The sequence below is a fragment of the Haplochromis burtoni genome, unplaced genomic scaffold, assembly GCF_018398535.1.
Source record: "Haplochromis burtoni strain Fernald_Lab_line unplaced genomic scaffold, NCSU_Asbu1 Contig_9, whole genome shotgun sequence".
NCBI lineage: Eukaryota > Metazoa > Chordata > Actinopteri > Cichliformes > Cichlidae > Haplochromis > Haplochromis burtoni.
In genome coordinates, this window is record NW_024582370.1 from 3,565,796 (window position 1) to 3,580,376 (window position 14,581).

Here is a 14,581-nt window from a genome sequence, read left to right on the forward strand (position 1 = left end):
ACACACACACACACACACACACACACACACACACACACACACACACACACACACACACACACACATTCTTCACGTGCAATAGAGCTCTTGAAAAAGCAAGCGGCCATGGAGTGCGAGGATTCATCTTATTAATAAAATATCACCCTTCCTCTCAGACCTTGGATGGCTTGAAAGGAACTTGAAGTGACAAGAGGCAGATGACCCTTTGAAATTAATTTTCATTTTCTTTTTTAAGGACTACAAGTAGCATTGCTGTTCTGTGAAGAAGTGACAGTGTCTTTGAGTAAAACAATTTGCACAAATCTCACTCATCCTTCTGTCTGACTCAACTATTACAGATAGTGTTATTTTCATTCCCAGGGTTGTCATATTCTAATTGAGAGGCGAAGAGAATATTGGTTTTTGAAGTGCCTACAAATTCTGCTGAGGAATGATTGTTATTCATGGAGATTTTTCACAGCTTGAGGCAGTTAAGTTAAGAAAACCATGTCTTTCTCACAGTGTTTACTTCATGTTCTGGTTATTTCAAAAAGCTTCCGATGACCTGCGTGCATAACTCTCCATTACATATCAGCCTTTCCACATATCAGTCAAAGATCTGATTGAGAGACGGTGAACAGGAAGAATGCTGCAGCGAGACATGCAAGCGTACATGCAATGTGAATGCAGCGCAGTTAAGTGATGCAAAAGTAACCTGCCAGGTCATTTTTCCTCCAGTAGGCGGAGCGGATGTCAGCCTTAAGGTTGGTCCTTTATACCAACAAATCCCCATGGGTTGTTGGCGGTGGGGTTTGTTTTATGGAGACTGGCCAACACATTTTCTGTACGCACAGCTGCGAGGCAGATGCAGTGAAGAGCCATTACACAGCGTGCAGATTCCCTGCACACAAACAAATAATGCAGAATAGCACTGGATCTTTGTTTATATGAATAAGGGTAGACTAACATTATAAACTTGTCTCAGTGTATTACAACACAAGCTGCAGCTTCCACACTGACCACATAAATTGAATCAACGTCTCTAAAACTAAATGGAAACATTATTACATTTTTAAAGGTAATAATGCTGCCTTGAGAGGTGCAAGATGTGCACGCTTACATCTGTGACATCCAATAAACTGAACAGTAAGTCAAGTGGTAACTTTCTATGAGATCTCAGTTGCTGTTGTGAAAAACTCAGTGGTTTCTAGAAGATGCGTTAAAGCCGTGGCAGAATAACGCCTGCAATTCTGCTGTCAGTAGCTGATTGCTACCAGGTCAGCAGAAACCTAAACTATTCACAACCCAAATCATTAGGTTTCTCCAGATTTTTCTGCAGAGTCTCACAGACATTATGTATCTAAAAAGTAGTAGTTAAAACAGTTTCATGACAGTTTGGCATAATTAAGCCACTAAACAAAGGTTGACAGGGCTGTCACAGGAAGTCATAGCCTGACAAATAGACCAAACAGACAAAAAAAAAAAAACAACCAGCTTGACCAAGACAACCACCTGATTTCATCACAGCTGTCAATTTAATATGCAGCCGTGCCTGCCCTTGCAAACTGATGTGCAGCAGTGAAATACAAGTACAGCTTTGTTTCTTTGCAAAAACAGAGTCAGCAGTAAGTTATACATTATGTAAGCTATAGACAATAAGACAAACACTCAGGCACAAATAGGAATAAATTGATGAAACAAGATGAAATGCTTCTGCTGTCTAATCAACAGCATCTAGAATATTTTTGCATACTATTCCCCAGAGCGTGTCAGAGGCTGATTAGTGGCATCCAAACTGTTACGCGAGGACCAGTCGGTCCCAACACAATTTCTGTGTGCGGAACGGTGATGAGTGACGAGCAGTCGGAATTCAAACAGACAGCCTTTAGTATTCAAATTGTGCATAGTGAATACTGGAGTGTTTTGATGTACCCTGCTATAGAATTAGGCTTGATTATTAATTCTTTCTATTACAACACTGGATCCTGGCAGCCTCCAAAATCACTGAGCCGACATCAAAGAAGCCGAAGCTGTAGCACAACATCTTCTCCCACAGAGAGCTGAAACTACATGTTTGACCCAGTTTTCTTTAACTCATCAGGACCTGCTTTTCCAAAGTCTCTTTTCAAAGGAACATCGCAGCAAAATGGGCTGTGACTTAAAAGACCCATCCAGAAGCGATAAATGCACAAGAGGCCACACCAAGTCCTTTGATACAGGATTGACCACTCCTCTTAAACAGATTAGATTCGGAGTTTTGTCATTAACCCACACATTTTTTCCCACCTCTCCTTCCATTTCCCTTAATTTTTTTCTCTCATCTGTGTAGTTGCTCCCTAACTGACGCATCTCTCCCATTTCTCTATTTAATTATATCATTTCCCTTTCAGTGATTCTCTACCAGTTTCCCCGGTGATGCCTTTGTATGCCAAACTGAGGGAGTGTTCAGTGCTGCTGAGGTGAATGAGAACAAGAGCCTGATTTCAAAGGTAACTGCTGACTTGGGTTTTGAAAGCTATAATTATTCAGGTCTCACTTTATTCTTCTTGCTTCCTCTGAATACGAGCTGAGGAAATTCTATAGTGGGAGCCTTGTTTATGCAGTAATAAGCATACCCAGCCATTCCACATTGTATTCTGCTAATTATCACCCTTGTAGACTAATTAGAAATTTGTATTGACAGCTAATAAAATGTAAAGCATCAATATTTAATGTGAAAGCTGTGATCAAGCAGGGATGCTACTGTACACGCTGCTGTCAAAGAACTTCTCTGTTACTGTTGTCAAGCAACAAAAGGAGCACATATTGAGAAAAGGAAGCAGGGGGAGTCTTCATCATTATCAAGAACTCCTTCAGTATCTCCACACCCACAAGCAGAAAGATAAGACTCATCAGAAATGTTTTTTCTTTTTTAAGATCAGCATTAATTGCTACCAAAGTCTGTGGTGAAAAAAATTTGCGCCCCACTCACTAACACTTAAGGCAACAGGATGTGGGTTCTTTACTTTTTCTTTTCTATTTTTGTCTGCAAATGGAGCCGCTTATAATTCTGTGATGTTGCGTAGGCAGCTGGAATTTCTTTTTTTATTACTGTAAAACCATCTGTGGGAGGTGCTGAAAAGCTTTCACCCAAGTCAAGCACTGATCATGGAGCTGGGCGGGGATGTTAAGTGAATATTAAAAATGTCAACATGCCACTTGAGTTACATTTCTAACCTTGAAATTTTGAGAGAGAGATTCAGTGAGGGGCACTCACTGCTGCCGCCGCTTTCATGTGGGGCGAAGAGCTGTGGGAAACACAGCAGAGAATTTGATAACCTCAGTATTTTCTGCACTGTAATCTTATTTGGGGCTGGTGTTGGATGACTGTGAGATCCTCTCCCCACAGAGCTGCATTACCGAGCCTGTAGTTTGGGTTTGGCATTTTTCTTTTTTTTTGCTTAAGTAAAACTCCTATTCACGTTTTAGTACACTTACAAACACACACACACACACACACACACACACACCCACACAAACACACACACACACGCACACACAAACACACACAACAAACACACACACACATGGAGTGCGAGGATTTATCTTATTAATAAAATATCACCCTTCCTCTCAGACCTTGGATATAATGCTCACTATTAAATGCACCTGTCTTTTTTAACTAAGCAAAAAAGCAATGATGCTGTCAAGTCATCCTTAGATTATTAAAAGTATGAAATATTATGTATCAGTTGTTGAGCTTTGGAGGTGCGTTTTGGCATCTTTTGTCATATTGTAACTAATATAATTGCTCAGCTAAGCCAACTGGCTACAGCGTTTGCAGACGTTCAGCGTCTGCAAACGCGTGAACTCTCAAAATATCTGTATTTACATGTAAACAATGCCATTCTCTTGTTCAGTGGATACAGTAAATACTGCCATTTTTTTCAAAGCCACAGGCTTCCAGAGATACACAAAAGGTGCCCTTTGACGTCAGTCTCTGGATGGTTGAGGAGATATTGGATTACCAGAGAAAACAAACGGTTTGAATTAATGATAAAGTCAATGATATGTGAAGGGATGTTTGTAGAGTGTACCAGTGGATGACTGACTGGTGCCCTCCTGCTCCCACAGTTCAGCCAAATCTGGTTTTGAAAAAAAAAAAAAAAAAAAACTGTGATGAGAGGTAACTCTTGTAGTGGCTGAAGCTCCCCTTGTGTGCGGTTGTCAGTGGTTAGTTTAAAAGGCTTTTTGGGAGTTTTTAGGTGAGGTGAGTCATGTTGAGCGCTTCTGATTTGCATAAAGAACTTAATGCAAAAGAGGAGAGGCCAACTTGACTGCTTACACAGAGAAGCACTTAAAAGGGAAGTACTTAAATTACAGATCGTGTGGCCCAATAACAGATGTACGGTGGGTTGCGGGTCCTGTAATATATAAGATAAAGTGCTGTAATTACAAGATAATTAAGCAGGAGACCATGGTTTGTGTGCCCTTTTCAAGATTCATTTTGCACTTACTGGTTTTCACTCACTGTGACTGTGACTCACTGAGCACCCAGAGTATGCCGAAAGGCCCAGGGCAAACATCTGCATGTGAGACTGTGGAAGTGACACCAGGTTTGTGTAAACTAGTCAAACAAAACGGTTCCATCTTTTTTCTTTCCATTTAAAATAATATCACACAAATTGCTGTTCTCATCCATAATGACCAGCTAATTCAAACAAACACAGTGGAGGCTGTTGGAAAACATAGTAGGATTTGGAGCTACAAATGATGATTATGGAAAATATGTAGTACCACTGTGGCTCTTACCATCTTTGTTTGTGACTACATATGCATAAATACCCAAATCATACCCAAATCATTGCCCTCGCTTACACAGAACATGCTATCCATCACAGGGCATACATTATCAAGCCGCTCCTCTCGAAACACATGATCATCTTACTTACATTTGCATGCCTTGACACGCAGCAACTGTTTATTAACAACTGTAAACCAACACAATTATGAAAACATGATCCCAGAGTAGAAACAGCACCATCATATTTCGGGGGCCTTGATGGGGACTTGCCATGATGGAATGGAGGGTGAAATTCCCACTTTTATTAAGACATCTCACGCGATAATGCAGGTGTGGCTCTTGCAACAGCCTGAAGCTTAGTGGAAGTTGAGTGATAGAGCAGGACAATAACACTAAAAATCAAAATAATAAAATAAACTTTTGCAGTGGCCCGGTCGGACCTCTGAGTTCAGCCCAATCCTGCCGCCTGACCTCAAGAGACACATTTAGGGCAGACACCCCAACATTATAGCTGAGGCAAGTAGTTCTGTCAGGAGGAATGGTACACAATGGACCAATTAACACAGAGGAGGTAGCTGCAAATGATGTCATTTTAAAGCAGACTCTTCAATATTTTGCCATTAAAAAGTTACAGCGCACAATCTCCGTAAAACGTATTGTTCTATTCTGCTGGTGTGAATGAAAGACAATGAAATTTGATGAAATGTGTTCTTGCCTTGTTCTTGCTGTGCTATTAAAATGAAAAAAAGGTCAGCATGTGACAGCAGCTTCCACATAGCAGTTTCCCGTCATGTAATATAGATATTTGCAGTAGTTAAGAAACATTAATATGGGTTTTAAGTAGAAAATTAAACATAAATGAAGGAAGCTTACATTTTGCAGGCCATCACTAGGGAAACTACACCAATGACTCTACACCCACACTCTAACATTTAAGTAGACCTTTATTGGTTTACACACCAAACTACTTTGGATTGCAAAATATCAGCGTATTTATAATACATTGTGTGCTGTTGAGTGATCGCTACGAGTGATAACACTGAGGCCATGTCCTTGGGAGTATTTCAGTTAGTTTGGCTGTTTGAGAGATGTGCAGCTGTATACATTGCCTTTACAGTATTTTTGAGGGTTATCTAATGTTTTTAAAATGTACGTCTTTCTGCCAAAAACTACAATTTAAATAAACAATAAATATAGAATTAACATGCATTTTTGTAGCTATTATTTTTCATCAAAACATTCCATGTTTCATCGAATGAGGGCTTCAGTTTGATATTGCACAGCAAACTGCCATGTGAGCTGCTGAGATTTTTCATTTTCACCTTGTCAGCTCATTCTTCGAGTGTGAGTGGTGGTAAATTTCCTGGACACATTCTGGGTCAGAAGCAGGTGAGCTGCGTGGAGTAGGCTGAATGGTGTGAAGCACCCAGCTGGCAGCTCTGAGAGGAGCTCTTACACCAAATTATAGTGACCATAAAGTTGTTTTTCTTGAGTGTAAAAAGGAAATCAAAGCATATTAAAGCACTTCAATTCACAGTATATGATACAGGGGCTGAGCCACAGTGAGGCTGCTGTAGTCAGTGGTCAGGACTTAAAGCCAGCTTAACTCTATTTTTGTAACACATAACCAAAAATCACATGATAATGTACAATTTAATAACAGCAAAATCTATTTCCTCTACAATCAGATGTGCAGTATTTATTCCCACTAAATCATTGTTTTAATGCTATAAAGTATATTATTAGGCCAGAGGGGCCATGGCGCGATATGGCAGCCTCGCTTCTGTCAGTCTGCCGCAGGGCAGCTGTGGCTACAACCGTAGCTGCCTCCACCAGTGTGTGAATGTGGGAGTGACTGAATAGTGGCATTGTAAAGCACTTTGGGTGCCTTGAAAAGCGCTATATAAATCCAATCCATTATTATTATTATTATTATTATTATTATTATTATTATTATTATTATTAAGGAAGTAATAAATGCAGTGGAACACGTCATTCTCTGGTGCACAATAGTTTGTGGTAATAACTTTAATTATATCATATTTATATTCATTTTAAAGAGAAATCAAGCTGATATGTTTGCATGGAAACTAAGAGCATCTATGGAGCAGATTTTTTCAGGGCAAAATAATGAGATACATGTGAGTGTTCAGTTCTCGCATATATTGTTTTCAGTGAAAGTCTTCTGATCAGCAGTAGCCCAGGCTCCCTATCTTGTTGTCTGCATTGTAACACAACATTTTTATTACTAATTTCAAGTCTTCCACTTTGCGTCAGTCCTTTTTAAATGTGTTTTGGCCCAGAGACGATAGTGGCATTTCTGGATCATGGCTTCTTCTTTGCATGACAGAGCTGTAATCTGCATTTGTAGATGGCACAGTGGACTGTTTTCATAGACAATGATTTCTGAAAGTGTTCCCAACCATTGATTTCCATGACAGAATCAAGCCTTTTTAATGCAGTGCCGCCTGAGGGCCTGAAGATCACATGCATCCAATACTGATTTTCGGTCACAATTTGCAGAATTAATAAATTTTTTTGTAGATTGGTTAACCTCTGCTCGCCTTTACTTCTGAGAAACTCTGCCTCTCTAAGATGCTCTTTTCATACTCAGTCATGTATCTGAGCTGATGCCAATGAACCCAATTAGATGCAAAATGTTCCTCCAGCTGTCTCTTTTTAGTACCACTTACTTTTCCAGTCTTTCCCAAGTTTCTGGTGATGTGTTTCTTTCACCAAATTCAATCTGAGTTAATATTTTATAATGAACTGTTAGTATTTCCGGGTTGCTAAAAGTAATTCAATAAAGGGCTAGATAGTGGGAGATGCCATAAAAAGTTGAAGCCTTTCAGCACGTCATTTCGGTGAAGATGGCGTCAGTGAACATGATCAGACAGCATTTAAGGGTCTATGTATGTCATGTTAAGTGTGGGAGAAAAAGTCTGAAATGAGGGTGTCTCTTGAACTTGCTTTGCTCCTGCTTACCAGGGTTTGTCAAAGCCATAACACTATTTATTGATAAGTAGCTGAAGACAATAGTACTGTGAGGATATGACCTTGATAATGAGACTTATTTCAAAGTGTAAACATTCAGAATCTTGAATGTCAGCCATTTCCACCCAAGCGAATTAGTTCATGCCATTTGCTCTGTAATGATTGATTTCCTCAACACTGCCACCACACATATGCTCATTAAAAAATGTCCCTAGTGAGTCGCAAGCCAATCGCTGCAACTGGGCCATATGGCTGCTTCCTTCCTTGCTTATTGGCTGACCTCTGTACATCATGCTGACAGTTTTCACCATGCTGCTTCTCACAGAGTGGAATTGTCTCCAGTGAAATCCTGCTGACTGTTGGTCCCCCTGTCATCTCTGTCTCTCAGTGTGGATCCCGGAGAGTAGTAACACCCCCCCCACACACACACCCCCGCCCCCCTCACTTTGCCTTTTGTTTTCACCGTGAATGTCAGCTGAAACAAAGTGTTTGCAGTTCTCCATCTGTGACACCTGCATATCCAATCTACACAGTCATGTGTGCCTGTTGTGGTCAGTACTCACACTGCTACCTGGTGCTGACCTTTGAACCTTGGAAAGGTAGCACAGGATGCTTGTAATTTTATGCAGTACTTGGCTTCTCGAAGTTCTTTATGTCACTGGAAGAAACAGGGCAGGTTATTGTGCCATGGGGATCCTGTTCCTGCTTCAGATTCTGAAGGAGGATATATCCGTTTTCAGAAACCACTTACAAAGCTGTAAAGGGTTTTTTTTAAAAAGGATGATCAATAGATCTAAATCAGTCACAAGGTTTCCAATTTTAAATCCCATTAGTTTTTCAGATGGGCTTGCTTCAAGCTGAGAGTGCAGGCCTTTGAAGTCTACAGCATAAAGATCTATTTAGAATGACCTGAATATTTCTTTTTATTACAGATACATTTCTATCTGATGTGTTCTTAGTATGTGGCTGGAGGAGTAAATAAGTGGCTTACTACTGTGTGCCTCCCTCCAGTAATACTGCAGTTCCAACGGCCTTTGTTACATGGCAGTTTCACTCCTTCACGCCTTATCAGAACAATGGGCGAGTGACCAAGGTCTATTAGTTTTCCAAAGGGCGTGGGAGAAATGCATACATGGCGTTACAGAGAGTTCACATCACCCTTCGCTCTACTTCTTTCGGACGGTCCTGCAGAAGGCTAGCACCATTTCATTTCTCCGTGGAAAACGAAGGAGTTGCACGAACCGAGGGGAAAACGACTAATAAAACCAAGAAAGCAACTCTCAATGCCACACGAAAGGCGAGAAACCCCGCACGGCTATTTTCAGTAAGAGCATTTCTGTTTTCACTGAAAGCGCCACGAGCGAGAGAGAAAGAAAGGCAGAGGTGAACGGAAATTACGCCGGAGCTGCAGCCGTGCGAGGCTTTCTGTAGCAGGTAGTTTCTCATTGGATGTGTGTTATGTTTTTTTAAACTGCTAGATTAAAGTGACAAAAGCTGGGTGATGAACACGAGGCGCCCTCCCGGATAAATCGCAAAGCATGGCAAGAATGCTCCTCTCAGAAGAAGAAGCAGGTGTATTCCGCCAAGTGAAGGCGCAGGACGCAGAACAGCAGCAACGCACAGCCGCTTCTGGACCGTAATCACCTGCTCCAAAGGAAAACACCCCATTCTAAGACACTGTGGCTCTTAACCTGCGTATCATCGTCAGAATAACTAGATTTTCTCTCAACTTAAATCTCGTCTGCTAACCAGGAGGATGAGAGTGCCGTGACACAGCGGGACGCATTTGGAAAATTCTGTACTGACAGGAAGAAAAAGTCAAGGATTGTTCTGTTGGCTTTTTTTGTTTTTATTTTGCAGCTCACTCTCATTAAGGACAAAATTATCTGCAAGGATGGCCGGGGCACTCTTCTCAGTGGACTCAGTCTACATCGGAATGGAGGTGGTAATTGCTGTGGCGTCTGTAATCGGGAATGTGATGGTGGTCTGGGCGGTGAAGATTAATAAATCGTTGCGAGATACCACGTTTTGTTTTATTGTCTCCCTGGCTCTGGCGGATATTGCAGTGGGAGCACTCGTCATCCCTTTGGCCATTACTATCAACATCGGACTCCAAACTCACTTTTACAGCTGCCTGCTTGTGGCGTGCACGGTGCTGGTCCTGACGCAAAGTTCGATCCTGGCCCTCTTGGCTATTGCAATTGACCGCTATCTCAGGGTCAAAATCCCGACCAGGTAACGACCTTTTTGCAACCTAAAGGATAAAATTAAGGACGGGATTGAGTCATGCGTTATTTGTGTAATGTGGGGAAGTGATACGAATGAAAATAGCATAGATTTGTTGGAGGTACTCACCAGAAATGATAGCAGAAGTCAGCATTGTTCCAGTGCTGTTTCATTGATTTCTGTATGGGTCTCGTTTCACTATACAGGAAGCTGCCAGTCTGCCAGTTTCTTTATATGCATATATATCCGCCTCCCCATGACAGCTTAACAGAGCAAGGCCAATCTACTAACTACTTTAATTAGTCTTTCTGTCATCAGGATCTCTAATGTTCTGAAGAGGTGCACAGCGACACAGAAGTGGTCAGCTTTGCTTCTCCCGCTTTGTATGTGGTGTACACATCATGTCATGCTGGGGTAAAGTAAAAGCACACGCAGTGGTGTTGAAAAGCTAAAAGGACAAGCCGAGAAGGAAAGAGAAATTACTTATTTGAGAATATTGCCTATGAAAGCCTCAGACCCTTGTCCCCTGTTAAATCCCATTAAGTCTTCCAGGCTTACAGTAATATTCTGTCATCAGTTTTAACTCTTGACTTTTCCATGTAAAGTTTGTCTGTCACAGCAGCATCTGGGTGTCCTTGCTCGGGTTATGCATGTAGAAATTTTCTCAGGAATTGTCACTTGTTTCCAACACACATTGCAGAGACTATATTTAACAATATGCAAATACAGCATTGTAACATTTTCATAAATTACATAATATGCTGCATGCTCTACCACGCTCCCTGTTTTTAGATCAGAACCTGATCTTTTCCGATCTCTTTCAGGCTCAGTTTTTCGATTATTTTATTTATTTATTTTTTCTGCACTTCTGACACAGACCTCACTTAAGGTCTGGGTCCCTAATCAATACTCATCCTACACATGGCACCTGCTACATTTGGGCTAAATTGAAGAATCTTGTTTTGCCTCACACTATACCCTTTAGCAAAGGTCAGCCTGTGGTAATATGGGTGTTTTCTTTACAGCCAAAACATCCTACGTGTTAAACATTAATGATTAGTAATCTGAAAATGACTAATCACTGGCTTACCATGATGAGCTGTATCAGATAACTACTTTCATCCCTGCCTCAGGGCAAGTATCAGGTTGTGGTCCCTGAAATTCTTTACTTACAATTCAAGACAGCAGTGATAAGATCTTTAAGCCTCTGCCTTTTTTTTTAACCTCCCTCTGACTCTGGCTACTTCTTCATAAAGCTTCTTAAATGATGAGAAAGCCTAGCCTGCAACACCTTTAATATCCAGTATGTAATAGCAGCTTTCTTTCTTTCTTTTCTTTAAAAAAACAAAACAATTTCTGGTTTTAAAAAAGTCATTAAAAAGTAACAGTCTTGCAAAGGTCAAGTATCAAAGATAAGAATTTCAGAAACATATTTTAAAAGGTAATATGTGCTGCAAGGACCTTTTCACAAAGTGTCTTGGGGGTTGTGGCTGTGAAGATGTGAATCACATCTTCTGTCAGCCCAAGGACACTGACAATATGAAAAATGAAGTACAAAGAATGAAAGCATGCATGCCCTGACAATGCTATGTGGGAAAGTGCTGACGTGTCGCTCTGCTGTTTTACTCCTGTAGGTATAAGCGGGTGGTGACCCCTCGGCGAGCGGCACTGGCAGTCGTGATATGTTGGACGGTAGCGTTTATTGTGGGACTCACACCCATGTTAGGCTGGAACAACCTGAAGCGCTGCCAGGAGAACGGCTCCATCAGCTCCGACCTCATTACCACGTGCAAGTTTGAAAATGTCATCAGCATGGACTACATGGTCTATTTTAACTTTTTCGGCTGGGTGCTCCCACCTCTGCTACTCATGCTGTTCATCTACGCAGAAATCTTCTACATGATCCACAAGCAGCTTAACAATAAGAAACTGAACACCAGTCACGCAGACCCCAACAGGTACTATGACAAAGAGCTGAATCTTGCTAAATCCCTTGCTCTTGTCCTCTTTCTCTTTGCTGTGAGTTGGCTCCCCCTCCACATCATCAACTGCATCACACTCTTTTGTCCTGAGCGTAACAAGCCCAAAGTCGTCCTCTACATTGCCATCCTGCTCACCCACGGCAACTCTGCGGTCAACCCAATTGTCTACGCTTTCCGCATTAAGAAGTTTCGCTCAGCCTTCCGGAAAATCTGGCAGCAGTACTTCTGCTGCAAGAACACATCGGCTCTGGAGACCCAGGCCAGTGACAGGAAAGAGATGCCAACGTTAGACCTACAGCAGGCAACACCGCCTCTTTCTCCACAGACAGAAATCCCTAAACCTCAGCCTCTGTCTGAGCAAAACCAGAAGGCCGAATCACCTCAAAAACATAAAGGACAATCATCCTTACTGGGGCAGAATGCAGCCTAAGCAAAGGATAGAGCTGATGCCTGGAGAAGTAATGATCAGTGGGCAAAGCATATGCTCTCTCCTTGTCTAATGTGTAACATGCATTGTTACACAGGGCTACAATGCTTAGCGGAAGGGAGCCAGTTAAATCACTGGATGAGCAATTGTCTTCACTCAGGAGGAGTGTATATGCTGAAAGTTTGATCAGAGAGAGGGAAAGAAAGGTTGCATATAATCGTGAAATAATGGAAGTCTTTTTCTGACAGTGACTGTTGGTTTATCTTAGTAACAAACTGAGAACACTGAGCTTTAACTGTTTTATTCAATTTGGTGGAACAGTTGGTGGAAACAAGATGTGCAATATAAGTTATTGTGGTTGGTCAGTATGAGATAATCAGATATTACAACTTTCTTAAACGTTTATATATTCAATGGAGGCGGCAACTCTTACTACTCCATAACTGTGTGTAAGTTTAAAGTGACAGTGGCTAAAAATATATGAATGTAATAATGTAAATATGGGACTAAAAGCAGCACAGCTGTGAATGAGCATATCTTCTTCAGGGTCTTCACTGGGCAACAATGTGTAGTGTGTTATCATGGAAAGGTTTTTTATAACCCCTTAACTCCTTTATGCAGGAGCTCAACCCCCGCCCCCCCCGGTCATTCAGCAGTATCAATCTATAGCGGAAGGAGCGACGAAGAGGGATAAAAAAAGTAGCAGATGGACCAACAAGAGCTTTTAGGTGTTGCATGCAAGAGACTTGAAGAAGGAAGACAGCAAGTCACCTGGGAAAAACCCAAGATGCACTTAAAGCTCCTCCTTGAGTGGATCTCTTCCTGCCAGCCTCTTTTATCTGGTAGTAAGAGTGGGGTTTCCCTTTTTACATTAATAACAACATTATCACATCTCAACACCAGAGTAGCAGCTATGGCCTTATTCATTATCTGAACTGGTGTGGGCTCCACTTTTAACTGACCCAGAAATGAGAACCTGAAGATGGTGAGTATGTACTACGCTGTAAGATGAACTTTTTTCGCATTAGCTTAGTAATGTAAGTATGGTAAATGCCACTGACTTAAAGACTGTGTGAGAATGTAAACTAACTTTCTTTTGTCTCTGGAAAAGACTAAGAGGTGGGATAAGACACTGACATTCTCCTAAACTGGTGACAATCTCTTCTGTAAGGTTAAGGCATTTCTATCACTGTCTTAAACATCTGACAGGCAGGAGCAGACAGTGAAGCTGTTTGATTGACTGAAAAGACAGGATCAACAGAAACAGTAAAGCACTCCACCCATGTGAAATGCCTACAAAGTAGAGGCTGGGTGGGTTGTAAATACATACATTTAAGGGAAAAGTGGATGAATAAATGTTTAAAGATGTGTCTTTTTTTAGTTAATGCAATTTACAACCTGGGTTTACAGCTCTGATTAGCACTGGATAGTGAAATATACATGTTTGTCTCATGATTTTATGTTTTTTAATAAAATGTATAATTCCTAGTCCGAATGTTATTACTGAGCAGAGTGTCTATGTGCTCTATGATATATGGTTATAAAGTAAAACGTATTTTCAGCAGTAAATATGATTTTTTTAAAAACTTAAATTGAATGTGGTTATGTTTTTTTGTTTTGTTTTTTTTATAAAAAGAGGAAACAATCATAAAGAATGCCATCATCAGTCATAGAACATCCATGCAGTGCACATCAGTAAAAACATCAAAATTCAGTCATGGTAAAAAAGAAAGTACATTTATAGGGTTTTACATAACAGGACATAATAAATCATCATCTAATCCTAAGAAAATACAACCTGAGGTGAGCAACAACCCAAACATATTGCACCCCCTTCTTATTTATTTAAGAAAAATAAAGCAAAAATGCAGAAGCAGTGCCTCAAAAATGAAATATAATTAAGCACACCCTTAGCTGCTCCTTAGACTCTAAATTCCACTGGAGGCAGTAAGTGCTGCTAATAAAATGCACTTGAGGAAGTGATCATCACCATGTGTGAGTACCTCTATGAAAGCAGAAGGTTTGGCAGTGTGCAGATGTGGGGCATTCAGGTGTGACACAATGCCAAGGAGGAAAGGCAATAATCTCAGAGAAGCAATTGTTGCCGATCAATATGGGAAAGGTTTGTCATCCGTTTGCACCAACAAAGATTATTCACATGAGGAAAAGATTCAAAAGATCCCCCCCCCC

The 14,581-nt window shown here is 41.0% G+C and overlaps 1 protein-coding gene across 1 annotated transcript; it reads left to right on the plus strand.

Moving 5' to 3' along the window:
• Positions 1–8,789: 8,789 nt before the first annotated feature.
• adora1b (adenosine A1 receptor b) lies at positions 8,790–14,574 on the plus strand. Its single transcript, XM_005914872.3, has 2 exons — positions 8,790–9,991; positions 11,617–14,574. The coding sequence occupies exons 1-2, from the start codon at positions 9,651–9,653 to the stop codon at positions 12,392–12,394; spliced, it is 1,119 nt and encodes a 372-aa protein (XP_005914934.1). The 5' UTR covers positions 8,790–9,650; the 3' UTR covers positions 12,395–14,574.
• Positions 14,575–14,581: the final 7 nt, after the last annotated feature.